The sequence below is a fragment of the Passer montanus genome, unplaced genomic scaffold, assembly GCF_014805655.1.
Source record: "Passer montanus isolate IOZ18808 unplaced genomic scaffold, ASM1480565v1 scaffold13, whole genome shotgun sequence".
Taxonomy (NCBI): Eukaryota; Metazoa; Chordata; class Aves; order Passeriformes; family Passeridae; genus Passer; species Passer montanus.
The window spans coordinates 5476375-5503032 of NW_024359832.1; the positions used below are offsets into that span (position 1 = coordinate 5476375).

General features: G+C 39.7%; 1 protein-coding gene across 7 annotated transcripts in view; it reads right to left on the bottom strand.

The window, feature by feature from the left end:
- The window catches only part of LIMCH1 (LIM and calponin homology domains 1), a 175205-nt gene that overhangs the window by 54761 nt on the left and 93786 nt on the right, over positions 1-26658 (bottom strand). For 6 of the 7 annotated variants that reach the window (XM_039698757.1, XM_039698755.1, XM_039698761.1 and 3 more), the window contains exons 4-9: positions 18941-19047; positions 15940-15970; positions 12907-13017; positions 8225-8420; positions 3681-3930; positions 2745-3017 (exon numbers count right to left, since the gene is read on the bottom strand). In XM_039698757.1, the coding sequence (XP_039554691.1) occupies positions 2745-3017; positions 3681-3930; positions 8225-8420; positions 12907-13017; positions 15940-15970; positions 18941-19047 (968 nt within the window). The remainder of the gene's footprint in view (positions 1-2744; positions 3018-3680; positions 3931-8224; positions 8421-12906; positions 13018-15939; positions 15971-18940; positions 19048-26658) is intronic. The other variant, XM_039698756.1, reaches the window with a different exon arrangement.

Genomic DNA, 26658 nt, shown 5'->3' on the forward strand with positions numbered 1-26658 from the left:
CTAAATAGTAGATTTAGCTGCAAATTGCTCTTGCACACCCAGCCCCAGCTGTTGCAGAAACAGTAAATGGGTCAGTGCTGGTACAGCAGGTGCTTCCAAAGTGACTTGCAGGCATTTGCACTCCCTGAAGCAAGGTCTCATACAGGCCTGTGGATCCTTATATTGCATTTCAGAACAATGGAAGGATTTTGGATCCCTATGCTCTGTCAAGGCAAGAGTCTGTGTTATTTTTCAACGAACATTTCATAAAAGCTTGCTCACATTTCTCTTAAATTCTCCTCTCCATCATGTCTTTAAAAACACTTAATTATTTTCTTTTTAGGATGTCTCCATGAATGGGATCCCTACCTTTCATATACAATACAGTAATTAAGAGACAGATGTGCAGGCAATAAGCAAGCAAAGAGGAACACATATCAATAAAACAACATGCATCAGAGACAATTTACTTTTTTGGGAAAGGGAATTACTTTTTGGCATGCATTTGTATAGCATCTAATTCAGCTAACTAAAGCAGCTCTTTCCTAGAACATGTCACAGCAATAGAGATAAGCACTTACACTTCAAGCAAAAAATACATTTGCATACAAGTTCAAATCTTTCCTGTTCAGGACTCAGAAAAGTCCCCTACTGAGTTTAAGCTTTAGGAACAATTAGAGGCCTTGTAGAACTCAAAAGTCACAGTGGGTGTCCTCCAGAGGCCATTAAGTTGAGAGGAAACAACTCAAAGGAACTAAAATAAAACTGACAACCTCAGGTGAAAAAACAGAAGAGAGGCTGGTATCAGAGAAAGATGAGGGAGTAAGAAGGGTGAAAGTAAAAAATCAGAATACATAAACAAGAAGGACGGAGAATTGCTGAATGCTGTTAGTGCATGGAAAATTGAACTTGATGCCAAGAAGAGAGATAAAATGGAGATGTTCAGAGAAGAATAATAAGACATTAAGAAATATGGTTAAATGTATCCTAAAGCATCACTACTAAATTCTTCCCTTCTCCTCACGCACTATTCTTCCACTTTCACATACAAAGAATTTTCCTTACAGACTTCTGTCCCCTGTGCCTTTTCTGCTGTTTCTTCCTACAATCCCCAGAAGCAGGCTCCTACTTTGCTCCAGTGATGCTTGGGTTACAAAGTTCTGCTCTTTGACCCTTAGCTGGAACAGAAAACTCATCTCCTCCTTCTTCCAGCTGCCAAATTCCACAAGTCGTTTCCACTGAGAGCGAGTAAGAAAAATTACTTGTTATTTCTCCTCCCTTCTCCATAAGGGCTGTAAGGACAACAGATTATCCAAGGAAAGAACCACACATTTTTTCACACATCCTTCCTTTGTGGACATCAAAACAGTAGATCAAGTACAGAGTTGAAAAAGGTCTCTCAACATGGTGAGCATCCTCCAAATGAACAAATAGCAAACAGAGCTATTTGTTATGCACTGCACTGCTAAACACAAGCAATGACTACATTTTACTACATATTACTACATTACCACCATTAATACTACAGCCTTGGACTCAGAATAGAATTATGCTAATACCCCTCTGGTTAAGGGACTCCCAGTTGACTAGCACACTAAGTGAGGCTGAAGAACTAATTTATGCCAGACAGCTCCTCATCATTGGTACTGGGCTTTGTCAAAAGTAACAGCCCACAACCAAAATAAACACTGGTTCAGCACAGCTTGACAACAGTGAAGCAGACCTGAGAAGAGGACATGTGACAGCATATATTCTGTGACTGTTTTACCTGCATATGGCACATCTGCATGTGGCTGCACACCAGCTTCACTGCACCTACGAATGAACTGTACCACACATGAGCTGCATTTCTTCCTACTACATTTCAAAGCCCAGACTGTAGACCAGCAACTGATAAACTACTCACTGTTAGGATTTCACCCCACAATCCAAAACAAAATGGTTTGGACAGGAGGACATTTGGACACCTACCCTTTAGCCAAACCATTTTGATTGTTTCTAAGTGTCTGATCTTCTAACATGTCAGTTAAAACTCTACTTTGCAGGTCATCCCCATGAGTAGAAGAGATTGAAATGATGGAAAGGTATGGGCTGCGAACCTAGCCATCATTCAGCTCTCAAGTTAAATAACAGGAAATATCCAAATTGAACAACATCCAAAAATAAGTAACACAGGTAATAAGTGAATAACTACATATATTCCGTTCTATAGTCAGGCAAATTATGTCTGCTGAACTATGCCTCCATGCTTAAACTAGTACATGTGTTAACAAGCACTGTGCTTTTATAGTTCCTGCCATCAAAAATGAATGTATCATTTACTAACACAGCTAAAAATATAAACTACCTAAAAAGTGTGGTTCAGTAAACTAAACCATCCCACCAGCAACAAGTAATGTACATTTCTGAAGCTGTTACCTAAACTAGGCATTTGATGTAGATTTCTATATATTTTTATTAAATACAAGAAAGCATTAAGTGGAAGGTGACAAGAAGTCTGTGTAATAGTTTTCCTGGAGCCTGTTTACATCATGCCGTAAGACAACATAATTTCTCAACACAAATGCAGTTAGCATCATACAACTCTGCAATCCACAGCTGCCACATCACACGCTTTTTCAGATCAAGACCTTCACTGGCAATTGTGAGTGCTTAGCAGGCTGGATTTTTGTTAGATGTGAAATCACAGCGGATCAAGGAAGCCCACACTTCAGCCAATCCTACAGCCGTGAAGCGTGCACGATTTCCCACACCGTTGGGCTAACCTGCCATAGCGCTGGGCTGCTGACATGACCTTAATACCAGCTTGTTCAAGTCTTCTTAACTTTCTGATCTCTTCCACATCTTTCCCCTTGGGTGCTGATGTTTCTTTTGCACTATATGAAGGAGACTGGTCTGTGGAGTTTTCTTCACTTTGATTCACACCTAATTGACTTTTAAGGGAGCTTGCTTCAGGAGCCATGGAGCCCACTTTCTCCTTTTCACACAGTCCCGGTGTTTCATTCAGTTCTTCTTCTATGGTTTCAGGGTGGGATTTGCTATTGAATTATACAAGGTAGTTTAATGTAGGCTGTGCTTAAAATGTACACACTTATAAGTGTATTTTGCTGAAGTCAAGATTCCAAAGGATGAAATCTGATGAATAATCGGGGAAGATAATTATGCTCTTTAAAGGAGGTTGTTTCTTAGTCCAAATCAAAAGTGAAGTATTAGTTGACAAAACCAACATGCAGAGTCACACATAGAGTCACAGCTATATAAACCATACTGGTGTATTACATACAACATACAAATAAATTTATTTTACAAAAAAGAAAACATGGCAAAAATATTATCTGTTGTGATTAAATATATAAAACATTACTTTTAATTATCATTTGTCAGTAGTTGTCAGTAGAGAACTGAAACAGATTGTCCAGAACAGTTTTTCCAGCCTTGGGTTTGAGTCAAACATCCACGTTACTTACATTAACCAATATCTTCAAACACAAGCTATACATTGCATTGTATGGTAAACATCACAACAATAGTTTTCCACTTGTTGCTCTTCTACTAGCTTCACCAATTGCTAAAAACTACTTATCAGTACCATGCCAGCAAGATTTATTATAGCATCATACACCTTGTGAAAAGAATGAAAACTGGGCGAGTGTTAGAGCATCATCAGTGAGGAAAGGAGGAGGTGGGCAGGCCAGTCTTACCTGAAAGGTCTGTCTCCCAGCGGCGACGTCGCTGTGCTCCAGCTCTTCCGGTACTCCTCTCGCTCAGCCTTCTTCTTCCGAAGAGGAGCAGGTACATAGAAAGTCTGATTGCTCTTGTTTGGGAGGTACTGGTTAAAAGGCACAGCTGATTTAGGTTCACCATGTGAGGTCCGCCTTGCCAACATATCATCTTTTTTCACATCTGGCATCTTTCTGTGTGGCAGGTCAGTTTCCGAGTCACTTCCTCTCCCTAGTGAGGAAGGAAAAAAAAGCTCCTTTTTATTTTCACTTACATCCAGTTGTTCGGGTTATTTTTAAACTATAAATCAGAGAAGATACCACCAAAAAATTACATTTAGCCACTCTTACCTGCATTTGTATTTTAAAATCAGTTACTGAAAGTAACAGCTACAACATCTATACAGACAGTAATTTTTTTCCATCATTCCCTGAAAAATTCTTTTTCAGACAGAGGGCTACATCAAAAAACCATAGGTTAAAACTCAGTCAGACTTGTCAGTCACATAGGACAGTAGTTTACCTAAAGCCCAGATGACTCCTAGTTGTACATAAGGGCATGTCTGGTCTGATTCACAGTCTTGAACCTAGACTAATAGGTGCCTAACTCAAGCACGAGCAAAACAAGGTTCCATGCTGTATAGCTACAGAATGGCAGGAATATGTGAATGGTCCTACACACACATGAACACAGCAATTTGAACACAGACAGCATCAGTTTTGGTCAAGATCTGAGAACAGCAGCTGCTGCTGTGAACCAGAAGGCTCGATGGTCTCTCTCCAGTCTCACTGGTTGCCAGTCAATCAGTCTACACACTGCAGATAGACAGAGACTCAATCCCAAGATGGAAAGGTGCAAGGACAGAGGGAAGTGACCTCAGGATTTAGATGTTACATCAGTACAGTGAAGAAATAAAGTGGCAGAGAAAAATCGAGAGTTTGAGAGAATAAGACATGAGGTTAGCAGAGCTGGGCAATCATTTGATTTTGTTCAAATGAACTAAACTTCCTGATATGTACAATGCATTTAAAACACTGAAACTTAGGCAAGTTTCTGACTTGAAACTCCCAAATTGTAGGAGAAACACCCTAAAGAGCATTTGCAGTGTGGAACTTCCCATTTTGGAAACCTAAATTCCCTGAACTATCATGAGCCTTTTAAAATAATTCATTAAGAAGTTATGCAAGTAGTTTTCTCCCAGCAGTGTAACATTACCAGGGGCCCTGGTATGAAGAGTGAAATGGAGTGTGTTCAGCCATTTGTCCCATCAGCATTTGCATATTCTCCAAGCTGTGGAGAGTTGGATGTCTCTGGTCCTTGGCCCCTTTGCAGTACTTGCATCTGCAATTAGCTGTTCCCCTTTTTAGGGTGAAGGGAAGCCACTCAGGTTGTGTCCTCTTGTTAATTCAAAACACTAGTGAATTAATAGCTAATTCGCTGTGCTACATTCTGAACAACTGAAAACAATGAAGTAATAAAAATCACAAGTAGTTTGTGTATAATTCAAAGTGGGGGAAGAAAAAAAGAGGTCTAAATATGCTAGGAATGTTATTTGCAAAGAGCTTTTGCAGTAGATTGAGTTTTTCGTGATTTTCTTGGAGACAGACGAAGAAGAATGAAAAGGGACAGTAGAAAAAGACATGACACAAAGGAAATGAATGTTATACAGAAATCACAATGCATTTTTTTGTCAACAATCTTTTGCTTGAACAATTTTTGTTAAGAACTTTGACAACTAGCACCACAATTGATACCCTGAATCTATGTCTGAACAAAAAGTGGAGATACCATCACAGAATCATGGATATCTGAGGACAGCTGAGGCTTGAAGGGCTGTAGTGTCATTACAGAAAGCAGGGCACAGAGTAAGTAAAATATAAGAAAAAGATCCCTTACTTTTATTTGCTATTCTGATTGCTTTTGACTTTGCTCTGGTGTCTATTCTTGTAACACATCAAAACCAGTCTTGAACTGGCAGACAGAAAGGCTGAAATAGATAACCACAGTAGCAGAGGAATTAGAACACACTCCTCTTGTTACTGATGTGCCTACCAGCATCCCCAAGCTGAGTACTTCAAAGAAAAGCAGCTTCTTTAATTATTCATGTCTTACTCATGAAATTATTTCCAGCTCAAATTTGCAAAAGAAGTACTTGAAGCCAAAGTACCGAATGGAAGATGCAGCTGTGCTCTACATTTATAACCTAAAGTTTGTCATTCTGCATTTTCAAGTAGAAGCAGCAGCAGTTTCCACAACTAGTAACAAGCAATTATACACTACAGACATATCCTTCTTAAAAGGATCCATGCACAACTGCTGGCCAAGCAGAGCATTTTATTAATTAGCAACTCTAAATGCAGTTCAGCCTGCAATTCTACTGTGTTTTAAATAACTGTTTTACTCTACCACTGGTTTTGTTTGTTTTTTGCTAAGGGACAGGCTCTCCATGGGACACCAGAGCAGTTCCTCAATAGTGAAACTAATCACAGATGGCATTTCTGAAGGTAGTATTATGTACTGCTTCCACATAAACTAATCACCTTAGCATCATTTAAATAATGTCCATTCAGGCTTTTATTTCTTCTAGGAGTGGAAAGAATCATAGTTTTACTTCACAATAATATGATGTGCTTTATAAAGGTCCCATTTGAATGGAGAAAGAAGTAATGAAAGCAAAATGTTTTCCTCCATCCAACTTTGCATATGGAATCACAGAATTGTTTAGGTTGGAAAAGACCTCTAAGATCATTGTGTCCAATATACTGTTTCTATCAAAAACTACTAACAGCTGAGTAAAACTGGCCTGCTGGGACCACAGGAAGAGGTTCAACATGAAAGAGGTCAGCCAAGTTACACCTCACCTGCAACTGCTGGAGGAGACAGCTGTGAAATTATGGCAGTAGTAAGCAGGGAAAATAGGACAAATTAGAAAGTGTTGGCTGGACAAGTCGTACATGTGCGCACAGCATCTGCACGAACCCTGGTTAAAGACTAATTTTTCAGAACAAGCTTTGTGTGCTTTCATCTTATTTTGTGTTTGTTACGCACTCAGGAACGTGACAAGATAGTATGTCTTAGTAAACAATCTGCGGCAAACAATCACGAAACCTTTCTAACATCTGATAATATGGCAGAAGTTGACAGGAAGCATCTACAGGACACATGTAACTGGCTGTCTAGCAGCTCCAAGTAAGCAGGGACACTGGACATCCCTTGAGCACCCAGGGTCTAAATTTTGATTAGGACGTGTGAGGTGTTCCTATTTGTCAACTCCATGCTTGTCTCATTTGAGAAAGCAGAAGAGCATTTTATAATGTGGAGCCTATGCCCTGCTCAGTGTCTGAGAGGTCGTGAGGCTGTTTCAGGGAATCAGCCCCAGTAGCTAGTTCTGGATGGTCAACCAGTAACAACCTAAACACCACAGACTACTCAGAGCAGCAGAGCTGATCTTAGCTCTGATTTTCCCAGGGCTCTTTCATAATTCTACTGTGATACCAGCTCTCTCTGCCAGCTTTCCAGTTCTAAGGAGTTCCCCATCACCTCAGGAAATCTTTCATGTGTCCGGTTACAATTAGCACCAGTTTCTTTCAAACTGCCAAAAGCAGTATGAACATCTGGTTCCTACCAAAAAAAAATCTTCCTGCCTTTCCTTTTAAAATTAAATAAACAACATTACTATAGAAAAGTGATTCATGTGTGCAACATAACTTCATCTAATGAAGTTGGACTTATTCATCTGTATATCAGGAATGTAACCGCACAGAAAGAGCCTCAATCATGCATCCTTTTGTCCTAAACCAGAATCCTACTCATGACAGGTAACCTAAGAGCATGCTCCACACCTATTCCTAGCAAATCCTTCTTCATCCAGCATGCTGTTTACAAGCCTCTGAAAACCTGCTGGAATCAGAAATAAAAGGCAGAGAAGCAGCAGCCCTTCTGTATGCCTAGAGCTCCCTGTCCTCTCACAAATGTGTACAAAGCTCTGATGCTGGGACGTATTAATTTACCCAGTGTTCTAAATGCGATAAAAAGATATATGACATTTGATAATGTGCTGTACATCAGCGTTCAAAACTCTGCCAAGTATCAGACATTCTCAAGATATTTCTATGTCATTTATCTACCCTGCATTTACTTAAGCAAATATTTTATTCACTACAATTCACTATACTCTGTTCCTGTAATTTTATGTCTTGCTTCAGCCTAGTTTGTAAGTTAAAATGAGTCTGCATAACATCCTCTTACACCAAAACCCAGAAAAACACTCTTCCCATCATAAAATTACACTTCAATGATGTAATTTGTTTCCCAATGCTACACTATCTTGAGAGAAACTTCAGGTAAGCTGTTAGCAAAGTCATCTACACCTCAGGAAGCACAGATCAGCATTCACAGAGAAGTTCTCCCAGCGGATTTGCCTGATTCAGAGGCTGTGTGCAGCTTCTGAATGGCACATTTATTCCAGAAACGCTACTTCTATGTCAAAATGTTCTGCATGTGCCGCACTGCGAGTGGTACTTACCATCACTACTCCCTCTGAGCACTACATCTGGAGACGGTGTCTGCTGCGAGCGGGAGCCAAAGGAGTCCAGACTGTCAAAGGAATCATCTCTGCCGTGGCGAGGCGGGGAGAGGGAGTCACTGCGTTCAGAGTCCCAGCAGTCTATATAGCCGCTGTCACGAATGCTGCGCTTGGGGCTCTCAATATCCTCCGTTTCCTACATGGAAATACAGCAGGAATCTCTCCATAAAGAAGGCACTGACATACTCATGAGATGCATTACACACTAAAAACAAAGCATCTTCCCAAATACTAAAAATCTCCTCCCCAAAAGAGGGTTTCCTTGGTTCTTGCCCCTTCTTCCCTTCAAAACATAGTGCAAGCTTGCAATAAACCAGTTTTATGCTGTTTAAGAAGAAACTACTCTCATTAGATTAGTACAATGAACTGAGAAAAAGTTCCAATAGACCAGTTAATAAACTGATCAAAAGTGAAAGTAACCTGAAACTTGACTTGTCGTCCACAGTCCATAGCACAGCCAAAGGCACTACAATTTTAACATCGTGCCTGCATCAGGTTTAAGTTTGCTGCTTTCCAAAAGATCCCCCCGCCTCTCCTTGCCCATCAATTGTATCTGGCCAGGACCCCAGCAGACAGCATTTGTTGTTGCTGCTTCAGCTCGGCAAAATAATAAAGCAGTGTGCCCCAGCCTCCGTCTACCTTGAAGAGAAATTCCTGTTATGAAAGAGGGATGTCTTTCTCAAGCAATCAGCAATGAAAAATATGCAAAATGCTTTTCCCGATGCCTCAGAAGAATTCAGTTGTGCTCTTTACTCTTTGCCAGCTCCTGGCTCTGGGGGATATGAAAGCACTTGTAGCTGACCCACATGTTCAGAGCAGGGAGAACAATGGTTGTCTTTGACAGCCCTGTGATTATAAATTCTTTCCAGTGCAAGCAGCACATACTAAAACACTGAAACTCCAGCAGAGGGAAAGGTCAATAGAAGCCATCCTCACCCTTGCATTATAATAAATTCCTTGTTTTAGAGAGTGTCTTAATATTAATTACAATCACACAGACTGAGAGAAAACAAAAATAACTAAGTTTGTTCAGAGATAAATGTTTTTTTCTCCCCCGACAGTAAGTAAAGCCAGAGATGTGGGTGCCATTATCAGACTGACATTTTGTGACCCAAAGAGGCTGGAATGTGATTTTTTTTTTCCCCAGAAGCATTTGAATATTAATTCCTAATTAAGAAGCACCCCCTGCTTACCACTAGCTGAAGCACAATGGCAATATTGAGCAGAGCTGCCACTGTCCCTGACTGCTAAGGTTTTACCCGTCACTAGTATTGCCAATGAGAAGATCAATCAGGAATATCACAGTATGCTATGGTGGGCCACCTCCACAAAAAAAGCAGCTTTGCCAGACAAGTGATGGAGAGTGGAGAGCCCTGCAGTAATTCACCAACACTCCCCTGCCGAACAAGAGGGAGGCTTGAAGCGGGACTGAGACATCAGACCAAACGCCCTGCAAACTTTTCAGGAAGAAGGCCTAATTAGTGCTACTCACTACTAATCTGCCAAAATACCACATTAAGGCCAGCGGCAAAGGTCACCCAAGGCCAAGCTAAACTGTAGTAATGCCATTAAGTAACCTCACAGTAAATAGAAGTGAAAATATATTCTAAAACCAGATAAAATGCATCTAAAAAAGTTGTAAGGAATCCTATGTATTTTCCTTTCCCAATTCTGCTTAGTGAACTAAAATGCTGGTAGAAACAATAGACAACAAAAATCTGTCTCCTTGAAATCTGCATGAATTACACACAGCCAAGAACAAATCTACAAATCCTATCAAAATCCTGTTTGTGACACGATCCAAAAATCTTTTAAAAAATCCAAATTCCTTAAATCCGCTCATCCCTTCATACCAATCAACTATTCTAATCTTTAGGCACACTTCCATTTTCCTAAATTACTGTATTTGAATGACACAGAAATGCTCAGCAGCTACAGGGACTTCAACTGGGCAAAAAGCCCCATCCCGCATTCACTATCTCCCACAGTTTGAAAACAGTCCAATTGTGAACTAATGAGTTCTGCAGAACCTACTTTCAATGGCCTGTTTATGTTAATTTTGCATGCTGCTCACTAGGAATTAGGAGGCAGGCACCAGGACAGGATCCTAGACTTCTGTAAACATGTTCTTTACAGCTTTCCCCTTGGCAAAGACGCTCTGGCAACACAATGCCGTCACACAGACGGGTACTTGTCCTGCCTTGAGCAAATGTCATCTCCCAAATGCTATCAGTGGGAACGCGTTTATCTGTGGGACTGATAACACCACGGCATGACACACAACAGTGCATTAGTCTTTCATATAATCTAATTAAAAACACAGTATGTCACAAAGCAGCAGTTAAAGTATGATTGCCAAATACAATATGCATTTGGTCCAGGAAGTTACACCCACTGAATATAATCAAAAAGCCATTGACATTTTGTCATTGGGAATTTCTAGTTTTAAAGTAAAGAAGAATGAGTACTCAAAGAGTTAATGAAATTAAAAACAGAGTAGCATGAATAAAATTAGAAATTAATATCCCCTTCAGCATGAGAAGTAGAAAAAGATGAGTCCAAGACAACTTACATCAGAGCTGTCTTTTGATTTGCTTATTAAAAAAGGAGGGCAGAGAGGATTTACAACAGAAAAACTAAACCGCACTGAATTTATGGTCGATTTAGTTATTAAATTCTGTGGAAAAAACGCCAGTAGAGAATGTGATAAAGTGTCTTTTCGTCACTTGAACTCAGCTATAAAGAACATCAGAGTGTTGCACAGCATGATCAACATGTTATATTTTACAACCAAATCCTCTTCAAATGCAGTAACATACAAACCCACAATTGCTGGTGGGAAGTACTACAGGGATACAAGAGTAGGGACATGATAGATCAAGTCACCAGCAGCCGTCACAGCAGCATCACCATAAATAAGACTTTTCAGGACTGCAAAATGCTCTGTTTATGCATTAAAGGCATATATAGCTTTCAGCTCTTATGAGACCTCTACTCTGCTCCCAGCTCCAACATTTGCAACAAATCAAGTACCAGCCTCTTGCTTAATTTGCAGCACTCTGCAATGCCCAGCCACCAGCTCTTTGGAGAACACTTCATTTTGGCCCTAGCTTATTTCATCCCACAAAAGGGTTCAAGATAGGACCTCCAAAATGCTCTGGTGATTAGTTTCATGGGTAAATATCACCTGGAAAAAGCGGAGCCTTGTCGTGTGAGACTAAACATTAAAAAAGAAATCATGATACCATGCAGCACTAACATTGTGGCTACCTGCACTTTGGCAATTTTTCTGTGCTAGCTCCCTTTTCTGGGTTTGTTTCACCTTTCAGACCCTTTGGAGTGTGAACTGCTCTTTCCCCACATCTTCTACTTGTAAACAGCTCAACTACTAATTTCATCTTTTTATTGCTCAGGCTCAGTCACATCACTCATGAGTCCCAAAGTCCCAAGTGATAAGCACAGGTCATTAAAATGAAGACTAAAATAAACTTCTCCAGAGAAGCAGGATGTTCTCTTTTCCTCTCCATTTTCACCTGCTTGTTCAGAAGAAGTGGGCTCACAAACAGGAATTTTACCCATCTAGTTAAGGTTCTCTGGTCACACCAGGGTGTATGAGCTGCTATCAGTCAGACAAGCATTTCTTCCTCTCCAGGGGTGCTGGCCCTGTGAGATCCCAGAATGAAGACCTGCAGCCAGCACAGTTGCAGCAGCACAGAGCTGAAGGACAATTCAAGTCCAGAGACTGTCCCACGGTCCCCAAACCCTACTGCCTGTGATGACATGGCTCTTAGATGAGGTGGGGAGGGAATAGCAGGCACAAGGCTTTTTGTGGACTGCAGAATGTGTCTGCACAGCCTTTCTTGAGCAGTATGTCCTACACACATGGTGCTGGCAATCTTCTTCCACACCCGCTTCTTGCCCCTTCCATCCCAGAGAAAGGCAGGTCGGGTTATCAATACTAACCATTAGCATTAACCATGGGGTTAAGTGTCTGATGTCAAGGTTCAGGGCATGCTAGAATGCTCAACCAAAAAATCCTCAAACCGTCCTACAGCAATCACAACTTTTCTCTTCCAACAGAGAACAGCTCATCATAAACCACCAAATATTATTTCAACCAGAATTTAGAGCTTGGCAAAAACAGATTTATCCTAACTATGCCTTTGGTGAAACATAATCTCCTTCTCCTCCACTTCAGCTTTATTTAGATCCTTTGGTTTGATGTTTTATGTTGCAACACAAAACCAAAAAAGCTGCCCATGAGACTGAATGTTTTAAAGAAGAAAAAAACTATGCTCTTGTGAGTCCTACCACGTTACTTTTGAATCTCAGCATTTCTAGCTGAAACTTGGTGTCATAAATGAAAATAATTCAAACCAAAACACATGGAAATTAAGATGAAAGAGCCACATGACAATTCTAAAGCCCCATTTGACATCACTTGCTGCATCACTGATGCCACCACAAAGCTGGCTGCCAAAGTGGTTTTCAGTTTGGTAGAGGCTTACTAAGGAATTTGCACTCCAGCCCCCGCCTTCTCTCATATTTAGAAAGAAACAGTTTATTTATCAGAGTAATAATTTTAAGTAAATTTCCATTCCCAAAATATAATGAAAAGATACCTTTCTCATTTGTGCCAGGAAGCCTTCAAACTCCTTCAGGTTCAGGGTTGATCCACTATATGATGTGCAGCTGTTTGCTGCTTTCCCTAGCCAATAAATGGTGACTAATACCTGCAGAAGTTAATAAGAATTAATTTCAGCCATCTACACAGTCCTGTAGCTAAATTTACTTCCCTGCAACATCCCTCATTTATTCTAAACTGCACAGCAGCACAAGTTTTTTTATAAATCAGAACTGAAAGGGAAGTGTCTGTTAATGGTTAAACATAAATATATCAGGCAACTATGAAAGTTTAAACAGTCCTAAAAATATGTAACAACATATTATCTCTCTGGTATTATAAAAAAAAATAATAAAAGTGTTATGACTGCCTGGAAAAATAAACAGAAAATATGGATCTGAGTAGAAAAACTGGACAAGGAGATTTGAAACTTCTAGAAGGCACATATAAATATATTTGTTTGTAAATTCAATACAAAAAACTCCCTAAAGACTACTAATATTAGTAGTCATTAATGAAAACCAAGGTAATACACAAAGTACCTAGAATGTCTGCCTGCCTAAAAGCATCTCAAATATGTGTCTGTTTCAAGGACAGAAAAGGGAGTCCCATTTGTAATCATCTTAATGTAAGTAACCAAATGACACAGGAACATTTCTTTCCAGGTTTCTGCTAGTTTAAGGATGTCTTAGCCCAAGATTAATCAAAAGCCATAAGCATCTTGTTGTTTCTATCAGACTACAGCATAAAAGTTAGTGATTTATTTCAAGTTCTGACTTGACACCTCTCTATGACTCAAAAATCCCTTCAAAACTGGTGAGGGAAAAAGACCAAGAATTGCTCTTGCAAGTAGTAAAGATACCTGACCTGACACTGCTGGTGTTGCACTTGTTTTAGAAAATGAGAAATTAAGATGCTTAGGATGGTCAAATCCAATACATTCAAAAATGCTGACATTTGTACCATGCAAGGAAAGGCCTTTTCTGCACCCACATATGTCTCCACTTAGAGCAATGTCTTTAATAATACCTGTGCAGATGCTATTTGGACTGGAAACTGCCCATCAAAGGAAATTCAATTCAGTGTTTTGCACTGGTTAAAAATGACAAATTATCACCCTAGAACTGAGGGCTTTTTCTCATTTAATGCTCATTATTTTGGTATATTCCATGACATTGCAAAGTATTTGACTGCAGAATGAACAGGAAATATTTTGATGAGGAAAAGAGACGCAACCAATAATAAATAATAGTTGCCATTAACTGTTTCAAAAAAAGATTCATAAACTGAAATATAGTATTTTATGTTTTGATGGGACAGGGCCATATACTTCATGCTATATAGCGAACTAAAGGAAACAAGACTAACAGAAACCCAAAAGGGGGACTTCACTGGGAACAGACATCTCTTAGACTCTTCTTCCCTAAAACATGCTTCCACATTCCTCCTCAGCAACATGCTAGAGTTTTCTTATCAACTTGCACTAGCATCCCCAAGTGAAATGTCCAAAATTATGCAGCACTGCAGCTGAGGCCCTGTCAGAAATGGATACAGCATCATACAAACCTTCTGTTTAAAAGCAACTGTGATACATAATGTAAAATAAGTATCTGATATAGAAATATAGTTTATATTATTCTTTAGTTTACAAGTAGTATATATGCTGTGAAATAATTGAGTCACATTTTTAATAAAGTTCAAAAATGTTTCCCTTTAAAAAAAAATTTCATCTAAATCAACACTACTGTGCTGAATGAAAGGAGGTGGTGTTGCTAGTCCTGATTTTTTGTCTTGAAACAACCTTTATCTGAACTGTTTTCCTTCAACCAACACTACTTGACAAATTTTATGAAAAAAAGTCTTGCAGTATATGTTCAAGTTAAATGAAAATATTTGCAAATAACACTATTTCTAGTAACCAGGAAATACTGTCATCAAGTCCATTGATTAAGGTTATGGTATTTTTTGTATGTTTCTTTATTTCTGCTAGCATTTGATAGTCTTCCTTTCTTTATTTGGAAAAAAAAAAGGCAGAAAATTTCACATTTGCAAGCAATTCTGGCTGGCTGCCAGCTGAAGCTGCAGGATCATGCACCTGGAAAGCATATACTGCCCACAAGCACATTCTGGAGAATACTTTTGAAACTTCACCTTTAAAGCAACACATCTGTACAAAGATCTTTAGCCGGTGCCCACAAAGAGTTTTAAAATACCAAAGTTGAATTCTTCCCCTAAAAATCTGTATGCTGGGTGCAGAAATACTACTCTACTGATGATGGGAAAGACAGGATGAAACAATTTGGGGGAGGGGTGGTTTTGGTGTTGTTTGGGCTTTTTTTTTTTACCTCCAGTCATGGAAGTTATGATTACCGGTTTTCAAAGTTATTAAAAAAGCTCTTGGTATTTCCTATCAGGATATAGGGATGTGGGCCAAACAAAAATTATACCAGTTTACAGCTAACTAAGGACAGACAGCTTGCTAGGCTTTAAATTGAGACCAGCAAAGGTTAGACATTTTCTTTTCTAGTTAACAAGCACAGGATGCCCTTAGTTTACATTAAGAGGAAATTGAAGTTAAATGGAAATAGTCTTTCTTTCTGGGGAAACACTAATTTATTTGGAAGAACAATGAGAAAGCTAGCTAACCTCATGGTAATGTCTTGCATCCCAATTTAATGGCCATTTTGCTTCATTTTAAATTGTTTGTGCAACTGTACTCTATGCCTGTGTATTTGGGAAGGGCTACAAAAGTGTGGCTTCATGGTTGAATACGACCGTTCCCACCAAACACCACACTGGACAGCACTCATCTAAGAGGATCTAAAATGAGACAAATTTTCTCCATTTTATTTCTTTTGTAAGGCTGCTTTGCCATAGCAGCTCTACCTGAATTTCCAATACAACCCAGTTATGTTTGTATTAAGAAGGACTTTTCAGCAATACTCACGTACTCAGTTTTTACTGACATAATTCTTGATCAGGCCAATAACAGAATTAACCAGAAAAAAAAAAATCCAAATGATGTACTTACATTTTTCAGCTTCCTACTATAGTCAATGTTCCTGGTTGCACACACAAGCACATACAAAGATAAGAAAAAAAAAAAAAGGAAAAAAAAAAAAGGAAAAAAAAAAAAAAAAAAACAAAAAGCAGCCATACTTTCCAAGAGGCTGTATGCAGCAGATCACATTTTCCCTAACAAAAGCCTGCCGAATGCTTCTGCTGTCTGGAAATACATGAAAGCTAAGAAGATGTAGTTCACACATTCATTTATTCATAACAGGGGAGTATTTTGTCACCATTATTTCAATCATTAAATTAGAATTCTGGAAGTACAAGAAGAAAATGTGTTTATAATGCTCCCACAGTAAAGTAGGACAATGCCAAAATATTTCCTTTAAACAGAGTTACTGATTTCTTAAAAAGGGAAGACAAAAGTCCTCACAGCTAAAATACATTCTGCAGTTACCCAACAGTCAGATTCTGCTCTGCAACACATACAGATTCTGGAAGCAACTGAACTTGCATAAGAGGCATCAGCAAACATTAAGGAATTATTGCAGGTGCTTCTGTGGAAATGAACATTACAAAGAACAAAGTGAATGGACGAAGCAACAAAGACCCTGCCATTTAAAATAGAATGTGCCATGGAAAACATTTATTTTTTAGACATATACTTGAGCATTCAGACTGAACATTGGCATCATCCTTCTCAATTTATTTTTTTCTCTTATGTTCATGGAAGAGTGGCAGTTTTATGTTAAAAAAACAAGGTACAAAGTTTGTACAAATATAAACAACATTTCAAAATTCAGCAACGAAAGCATTAAAAAAGAAGGAAATACGTATCACATTTAGGTGCTAAAAACTACATAAGACTATTTGAGATTTAGCAAAGGTTGTGTCCTGATTATTTACAGTGGAATTGTCTTCTACTCTAATAGTAAGACCACTCCATCATTAAAATTTATCTGGCAAAACCAAAAATATATATACTCAAATCTGCTAGAACACCAAAAGCCTAAATAGAGGCAATGGTAAACGAAGTATTTTTGATAACATCTTTTGAAGCCAAAATTTTGTCCACTAATACCCACACAATAAGAAAAATAGAACAGTCCTGGTTTTTTTCTTAGTAAAATAACAGTGGAAAAGAGACTTGCTTAACTAGTCACAAAAAATTCCTTACAGCATTAGCTCATAACTTTTATAAGCAGAGTGATCCAAAAAATAGATGTAATACATGCCTCAATTAACATCTGTATGGAAAAAAAGAAGGGTAAATGTCATTATCTTAAGCATGTGCAATAATGTCATACTCATCCTTTACCACAAATAATATTTTCACCATGTTTAAAAAAAATCATGCAGAAGTCTTCAAAGAGGGAAAAAATCACCTTCACGCTTTGGGAACTAGCTAGCAGAATACAGCCTTCAACATATTTCTCTAGAACAGTCATGGATTTGGCTTGTACACCTCAACTCAGTTACTCAGTGTGAACTTGGACAGTGCTAGGAAAACATTTGGCTCATTTCCACAGCTTTCTCTGGAGCCCTCATATAGAGTGGAGGCCCAGGCCAGATCTGCAGGGTTTATGGTGCCAGGTTTAACTTGGTGACAGCTTACTTTGAGCTCCACCCTAGTCAAAGCCTCTCAACCTGCCTCCACCAAGGTACTCCATCCATCCTCAACCCCAAAAGATAGAGGGTTTTATCAGAAAGACTCTTCCTCTCTGGTTTCATATGGAGATTAGGGTTTTGTATGAAGATTGACTCTCACCAGTCAATCATCATAATGATTTTACAGGACATCATGAAGAACCCATTTTATCAAATGTATTATCAGATTTAGAAGAAATTAATGATATAGCCTCCACTCCACTGCCATGTAAAGGGCAAGAAGAACCTCATGTTAGAGTCAGAAACTTGGGAAGGATCAAAAAATGGTATACCTTAAAACAAGGACACTGGCCAAGTCAATTTTCAGAGCCTTTGAATTTTCCCAGACAGTGCCTGAATACCATGAAAACATGCCCAGCTTCCATTGCCAGAAAGGAATAAAAAAAAAAAAGCTACCGAAATTTAGTAAATTGTTTCCATATACTTCTCTGAAATAGATATGTCTGATCAGGATTTCATTAGTGATCTTTTTGCCCAAATGAAATTAGGCCACTCAATCAACTCGGCAGCATTTGCTTGTCTGTAGAGCAATAACTTCTGTTATAACTGTAACATGACATGATAGACCCAAAACTTTCAGGAAAACTAAATACTAATTTAGAAGTTAAGAAACACCAATTATAAATTTTGTTAATTTTATGAAAGCGTTGGGTGGTTTTGCTTTTAAAAGGTGGGGGGCCTGTACAATTTGTGTGGTAGTGGGTGTGTAGTTTTGGTGAAAAACTATCTAAATTGTGGCGTTTCCAGCTCACAAAGACTTCCTCAGTCCAATTACTGTGTGTCTCAAGCCATAACTCTTGCAGGGAACTGAAGAGACCATGCTTATCCCTGCATCTCATAGAATCTGAGGGGCCTCTAACTCATGTTCACCATCAGAACAATTTAATCTGACATAACAGAACTGTGCCTTTTCTCCCAGACTACAATATTTTATTAGTTGGAGAGACAAAAAAACAATGTCATCAATTTAGATTAGGAAAACCCCTAAGTCCCTCAGAATCTCATTGCCTAAGACAGTATTTTCACAAAATCACAGAATAAACTGAGTTGGAATCCACAAGGATCATCAAGTCCAACTCCTAGCCCTGCACAGGCCATCCCCAAGAGTCACACCAAAGGCCTGAGAGCATTCTCCAAGTGTTGTCCTATTTTGCAGAGCTGTGGTTGATGTCTCTGGGACAAAACCTGTTGAATAGAACAATCTATTCATCCCAACACTGAAAGTTTCCCAAACTTCTGCTTCCTATTTGCCATACACTAATTACAGTTCTACAGCCTTTTTGCTTATTTGCTATTGCATCACATGCACCTGAGTCTGTAACATGCTAGTCACAAACTGCTGTTGTACTTACTTGATGGTTGCTCTGTTTGATGTGTCCTGCAGATCACCAGGATCAAAAAGCTGAGATTCTTTAAGTCCCAGTTCTTTGCAGCCTCTTAAGAATAATATGATATTATCCTGAAAAGAGACAAAAAGCATAAAATCTCAACACTTTAAGCTCTCCTTAATTGAAACAAAAAAAATTTACCAAACCAACTTCTCGCTAATTCACTAAGTGCTCACGAACAGTCATACCATTAACTAAATGAAGAACCAAAGACATTTCCAGTCACATAATTTAAGAAGTCAGTGTAGATTTTGTTTGAAAACCAGATACGTACAAATGTTGGCAACTTTTTTAACTGAAAAAAGCCCACTAATTTCTCCACCTGGAGGCTGCCACACAACCTCAGCATGTTACAGAGTAGAAAAGGCAGGATTTTTGAAGGGAGCAGGAAGAGTAGATATGAAACAGCCTGCCACCATTTCAACAAGCAATTTGTTCAGAAAACACTTTGCATGTCAGATACAAGCAAGCCAGTTAACACAACTGTTCTCTTGCCTCTCTAAATGTAACCAGTCATAAGCCACTGAGAAAAGAGATAGGTGCTTTCTCCTGAAATAAAAACCTGAAATAAGTGTAGTGTAAGCTACACTTAATACGGCCACTGTCTCTAAGAAGAAACAACACCAATTTTGTAACACTTCTTATGGAGGATTTACTCCTTGCAAAGTATAAAAATTAAAAGTCAGTAGTTAAGAAAAGCTAAGTAAAAACTGATATAAATCTCTTTCAATCCAAGTCCAAGCTATGACACTTTGGTGTCATCCTTTGCATCAAGAAGACTGAATCTGCATGTGTGGATATACAGTTAATACAGATTTTATACATATGCACGTACACCACTCCCCTGTTACAGAACCAGTGAATATGTTCTACGTGGATAAATCTTGCAGCTAGTAGAAATAAGTTTTTAGATATATATGGTTCTAGACCAGCAACTGCAGTGGTAGATGTGTGGACAAGTAGATACAATGTACAGCTTGGTATTCTTCCAAGGAGACTGAATCTGCATGTGTGCATATAATACAGTTAATACAGATTTTATACATATGCATGTACACCACTCCCCTGTTACAGAACTGGTGAATATGTTCTACGTGGATAAATCTTGCAGCTAGTAGAAATAAGTTTTTAGATATATATGGTTCTAGACCAGCAACTGCAGTGGTAGATGTGTGGACAAGTAGATACAATGTACAGCTTGGTATTCTTTAAGGAGTCTCATCTCAAACCTGAAGCTAAGCTGCCACATGAAGAGTTACAGGGCAGCACAACCACAGCATGTGGTGGAGACCTGTTTTCATAAAAACTGGGAAGCAGAGCAGCCTGGCAGTGTTCAGCTCTTACCCACTGCATGACAGGGCAGGATTGGTGAGCAGGGCTCTCCCCACATCTGCTCCCAGCCTTTCCTGGGGCTCAGGGAGAGCAGCCCTGTTTGTTCTGCCAGCAGCATGCAAATCGCCGTGGCTCTCGGCATGCCAACACTCTCGCACACAAAGCTCGCCAGCCACACCACAGAAAACAGAGACTTGGAAATTCAGAGGGTTCAAATCTCCTTTTCTTCCCTGGCTGAAACTTAACAGCTCTGGAGGGGAGCCAGGGGGGGAAGGAACAGCAGTTGAGAGAGCAGAGAGCCCATAACCCAGAGAGACAGCATCATTCATGACACAAAAAGATGCCTGTAAAATTTTCCATCTGGCTTACTGTTTGCATTATAATTTTTCCAACTGCATCATGAATAACTCTTATGTTTAGTCTTTGATGGAGGACAGTCCTGGTCACTCTCAAATGGTTGGTGGAGCAATGCGTAAATCTAATATATCAAATAAAAATGCAAAAGCATCAAAAAAAGTTCCTAACACTATTTCCAAATTTAACAAAAAATATACTGGACATAGAGATCATAGTAACCTAGTAGACTTATAAAACAATCAGAGGAGGAATGCTGAAGATAACTAATTGCACCCATCTTTATGCCAGAAGTTCACATCTGAGTTATGATAAGCAGTAACAAAAATACCAGTTATCTGGCAGCCACACAGTTTGGGAACTCGGTTCTTCTGCTGATGAACAAATGCCTGCTTCTCAAAAAACCAGCACCACCTACTCCTGCTTGGCTTCATGCATTTATTTGAAGGCCATCATGTGAATAATGTTTGCCAAGTCACTGACACTATCACCCAAACAATTCCTCAGAAAGCTGGTGTCTTGTATGGGCACAAATAACCACATGTGCCAACAAGATGCAATCAGTGAGCCCTGAAAGAAGCTTCTGCTTTTGCTAAAAATCTCATAATTTTTATTTCCAAATGGTTCTAAAAATGGCACTTGTTTAAAAGGATTGAAGAAAAATCCAACAAAGGAAATGCTTTCAAGTGATATATTTACTCAAGGACACCTGCCTAGGCTGCCTAACCCCAAGCCAAAAAATGTATCCCATATTACTGCAACACTAAACTTTTCATGGTTTGCTGTAGTACAGATGAAATTCACATTTGTTAGTTCCATTGAGTCACTGCAGAAAAGCACTCCTAAGCCACTAAGGGGAGAAGGGAGTCTTACAGCTAAGATGTAGCTCCCAGCAAAGCTTTCTCCCAGGATTACTACACCTTGCATTGACCAGGTCCTGATTTCTTCAGTTCTCAGAAAATGTTCCTTTTATCTTTCAAGAGGATTTATTGTTCAGTGTCTGTTAGCTGAAATTACGCACTTTTCTAGTAAAAAAAAGCCACTCTTTGTCATTGCTGAAAAAACTGAAGAAAGCAGAAAAAACAAGTAGCAAGATATAAAAACCATATTTACTTTAAATAGGTGACTGGAAAGACACATTTAATGTGCCTGCCCAGCTCCTTACAACTTGGCAGAACTAAATAGGTCATGCAAATGGGTCACACTGCAGTGGCAAGGATCTTGGGGTGGCCAGCTGCTGTGCCTCAGCTAACAGGGTGGTATCTTTTACAGTGGTTTCAGAAGACACACAACCAGAATTTGGCCCCTCTGGCAGTCCATATGAGGAACTATCACACAATTTCCTCAGTATCTTAAATGGAGATGATACTGCTTTTCTCTCAGCCATTATTTTCTGCAGCTGCAGTGTTGGAGTAGACAGAGAATTGGTCACTTGGTCAGCACATCATTTCCTACAGCCCCAGAGGACCTGCAACTGTCTCTTGCTGGCTCCTCTTGGTTTTATCCTACACCACTGTATAATCAAAAATCTTCTTCTGGCTTTTGTCCTTCATACACACAGAGGAAGAAAAAGCTGATAGGTTACAGCCTAAATTTATTTTGCAAATTTTCTCTGTCTCTTTAATATATAAAATTTTATGTCCATAAATATCTATATTTATATAGATCTATAAGTTATAAATCTGCAATCTACAGATATCACAGATAGCTATACTGTTTCATCTATGCTTAATCTATAAAATGACAGAAAGCCTAAATAGGCTGTAGAGAGAAGATAAATGCTTCAGTATGGTGACAGACACAGGGATAGACTGATATGTTAAATCCCAAGCCTTTTCTGCTTGCCTCAGCAGAGTCCTAACAGTTACTGTTACATCAGCACTACAAGCAATGTCATTTACTTGTAAGTACTGAAAACCAAAAATGATTAATGTAAATGTTTCAATATACTGAATTTCAGAAACAAAAAATTAACCAACACAAAACTGCAAACTCCCAGGCAAGCCAGCTGTCAACCAGTAAGAAGGGTCATGGACAGATAAGGGTGCAGAGCACCACCTCCATGAGAACTTAGTCAGAAGGATGCATGGGAAGGAAGGGAGAAATGCTCCTTCTCTCGCAAGTGCATTTCAACACCATCACCTTTTCATCCTCTCTGGTGTGTAATCTGACGGACTCACCACTACAAAATCACCTTGCCAGGACAATCATCTGAAGATAATGCAGAGAGAGTGGGTGGCAGAGGGATTACACCTTTATGAAGGTGGAGGGAGGGAATAAGGGAGGGGGAAAAGACAACAGACTACTCACTTCTAATTTTTTTTTGTTTTGTTTTAACCTGAGTGTTATAAATATGAAACAATGTTCACTGTATAGGATTAAGTAATTCTCCTCATGCTCAAAGTGGAGCACAAAATCCTGAACCCTGTAAAAAAAACCCCAGAAATTGGCAGCTGAATAGGACAGACACCCTGGAAAGCCGCTGCAAATTCACACAGTAGCACTGCCAACACACAAGACAGTTCAAGCTAGCGAGAATCAAATATTCACAGCAGGCAAATTCTCTCCATAGGATCTGCTGATCAGATGCAATGGCAAACAGCTTGAATTTGGCCCACTTCCATTCCTTTCATCCTCCACAATACATACAAAACAGTCTCACTGTATTCGCACTGCAAATCGATTCTACAGCTTAGCACTGTGGAGCCATCGTTTGTCACATGTGCTACTGCATGGCCCGGATGAGATATTCAGATAAACTTGGAGAAAATAAAAGCAAGCCAAGCTGTATATCTGCCCAGAATACTGAATAAAATGCCAAATATATGCCACTTCTGCAAGCTGGAGATATTATTAGCTGCCAGTAGCACTGCTCTGTTTTGCAGGACAGCTGCAGACAAACAGGTGGCCTTTTTCATTTCTGGAATGCTGATATTTTCCCTGCTCCAGAATAAATGAGAAGATCTCTAAAATTAAAAAAAAAAAGAAAAAAAAAAGAAAATTTCCAAACTGCTTTTCTGAGAAATTTCCAATAGACTCTCAAAATCCTTTTGTTTGGTCTCAACATTTCTTCCTAATTCCCTTATTTTTCCATTTTATGTAAGTAGTGGTGATCATTTATCTATATAAAAGCAGTGGATCTTGCCTGATTCACAGGTTCACAGAAATACTGAAATATTCGGTTCAAGTCCACCAGGAAAGAGACTTCTATAAGAAGGGCTGGGAACTTTTTCTCATATATATATGAGAGGAAAAAAAATTCTATATATTTATACATACATATATATATGTGTGTGTATATATATATATAGAGAGAGAGATATATACACACATATACATGTATATATGTGTTATTGTTTCTCCAACATGATTTTCTGTGTATGTTTAACTATATACATATGTTTCACAATATATATGTGTGTGTGTGCATGTGTTTATGTGTGTTTTACTGTTCATCCAATATGCTTTGCTGTATATATATAACAAAACAACATAAAAGATTTTTTTCTGTGGCAAACCCCAAATCAGTAGATGTGGAAGGAAATGGAGCATAGTTAGGACATATTCACTCAGAAGCTGAGCATGGTTAATCTCCAGAAGAGGAAGGCTGACAGCACATCAGAATTGAAGGCACCTCCCAGAACAGCAAGGGGAGACAGGGCTGCTCACATCCCCGAAGGATTCTAGCACACAATAGCCCCACGCATGAAAATTAAATGCTAGTGGGGAAAAAAAAAACAACACCAAAAAACCAGAAAGAGCTGATCCCTGGGAGCAGGGAGGGGAAGCAGGACTTAGCAGCCTGTCAGCCCCAGGGCCGCGGCCCACGGCGGGGCGGCAGCGGGCCTGAGGAGCCGCAGCCCGCGGCCTCCATCCTCCACACGGCGCTGCCCGGCTCCACAGGTAGAGCCTTCCAGCGCGCCCCTGAGAAGCTGGTGAAGGCTGCCTTTGCCAAGGAAGTCCAGCCTTCTTCTGCTCCTTTTTGGGCAGTCCAGAAGGAAAATATGTGTCTCCTTCCATAACAGTCTGGCTTTCTTGTCAGAAAGGCAAAAAACACCTTTAAAATGTTCTGAAGAAACGGACCAGTTGGTACTGTGGTTCAACTGCACAAAATACACCAGAAACTCCAAATGTGGCTCTAAGTGACCTTCAGGTAATATCTAAGTCTGCCTGAAGATAAAAATAATAGAATCATCAAGTCATCAAGGTTGGAAGAGACCTTCAAGATCATCCAGTCCAGCCATCCACCCAGCACTGCCCCTGTAAGCCCTGAACCACTAAACCACATCCCCCAATGCCAGATCCAGATGCCTCCTGAACACCTTCAGGGATGTGACTCCACCACATCCATGGGCAACCTATTCCAATGCCTGATCATCCTACAGTGAAATTTTTTTTCTAATACCCAATCTGAATCTCCTTTGTCTCATCTTTTAGTCCTCTCACTGTAGGCACAGCAGAAGAGACCAGCCCCCACCTCACTACAACCTCTTTTTGTGAAGTTGTAAAGAGCAATGAGGTCCACCCTGAGCCTCTGCTTCTCCAGGCTAAAGAACCCCAGCTCCCTTTGGGTGTGTCAGTACCCGACTCCAAAGATAACTTAGCTGAAAGTGCCAAGGTGCTTAGATCCTGCTGCTCCCAACCAGGCTCACTAGGGTAAAAACCTGCAAATGCCTAGAGCAAGAAGATAGTGCACAATTTTGATGCTGCTATTGATAGTATAAAAACTTAGAATTTTTCAACAATGTGAATGGAGGCTGAGCAAAGGAGAGAACATGAGCAAGAGCAAACCTCAACCCAACAGGCAAAAGCAAACCACAGGAGGGTGGGAGGGGTGCGCAGAGCATGAGCACAGGGCTGACCCTATGACTTCACTAGTGAAGTAGGTCCTGATATTACCCCTTGCTACATCAGGTCATTATCCCTGAAGGCATGAATTAAATATTTAAACAAATGGGGGCTCAGTCAACTTCCATGTCTTTAGGGGAGAGAGCAAATGATGGTCAGATGATGTGAACTCCCTCAGATTTGCCAAACCCAAGATACACCCTAAAGATGGCTTTGTTTACAGCACTGAAGACAGAACATAGGCAGGCAGGGAAAAAAACCCAAAACATTTCCAGGCTATTCACTGGCTCTGATGCTGATGAAATCACAGCCAGATGTCAAACAGATGTTAGATTGTACCAGGTCATGAAGAGGCGATGCCTGTCTGATGCCATATTCTACGGTAACAGCCATGCTATGGCCAAGGAAGAGGATAACATTTCCTTTCCACCCCTTCTCTGCCATTCACTCTTCAGCTTTTTAATACAAGATGATAGTGTTTGCCTTGTGAAGGATTTGGTCTCAGTTTTATGACTTCTTCTATTACCCACCTTTTTTTTTTTACTTTTCTTTTTTTTTTTTTTTTTTTTTTTTTTTGTGAAAGAAGTTCACAAAGAGCAGGGTTAAAAACAAGTTCTCACAGAGTGAATTGTAGTGAAGCACTCCTAGAAGTCACTGGGAATTCACCTTGAAAATCCAAAGCCAGATGGGCAAAACCAGCAAAAATGTAAGGCATGGTTCCTTTTGCTGTGACTGAAAGGACTGTTACTTGTCTCACTCTGCCTTCTTGGTGCAGCTATGAAGTGGGTCAATAGAGAAAAGTTATTTCAGAGTGGTTGGGGAAAGAGCTACAAAAGCGACAAGAATGAAAGAAACATCACAACACCATGCTCTGCGGGCAACCTGCGCTCTGTGGGAGGTACTTCTCCATCCGCCTAGCAATAGTGCTGTCTGTCTGTCTGAAGGGGAGGAAGAAAGGTCCTGAATACAAATCTGACCTTTATTTGCACTCACATTATGAGTGCAGGAGTATGACTAACCTAAACACAGATCTCTAGAGTTTCAACCCTAAAACCACAGCTAGTGCCACAATGGTTCTGTCAGAACATCCTCTGGGGAAAGTGGACACTTTCCTTTCTCAGCACATCCATGCAGCTGTTGTCCCCACA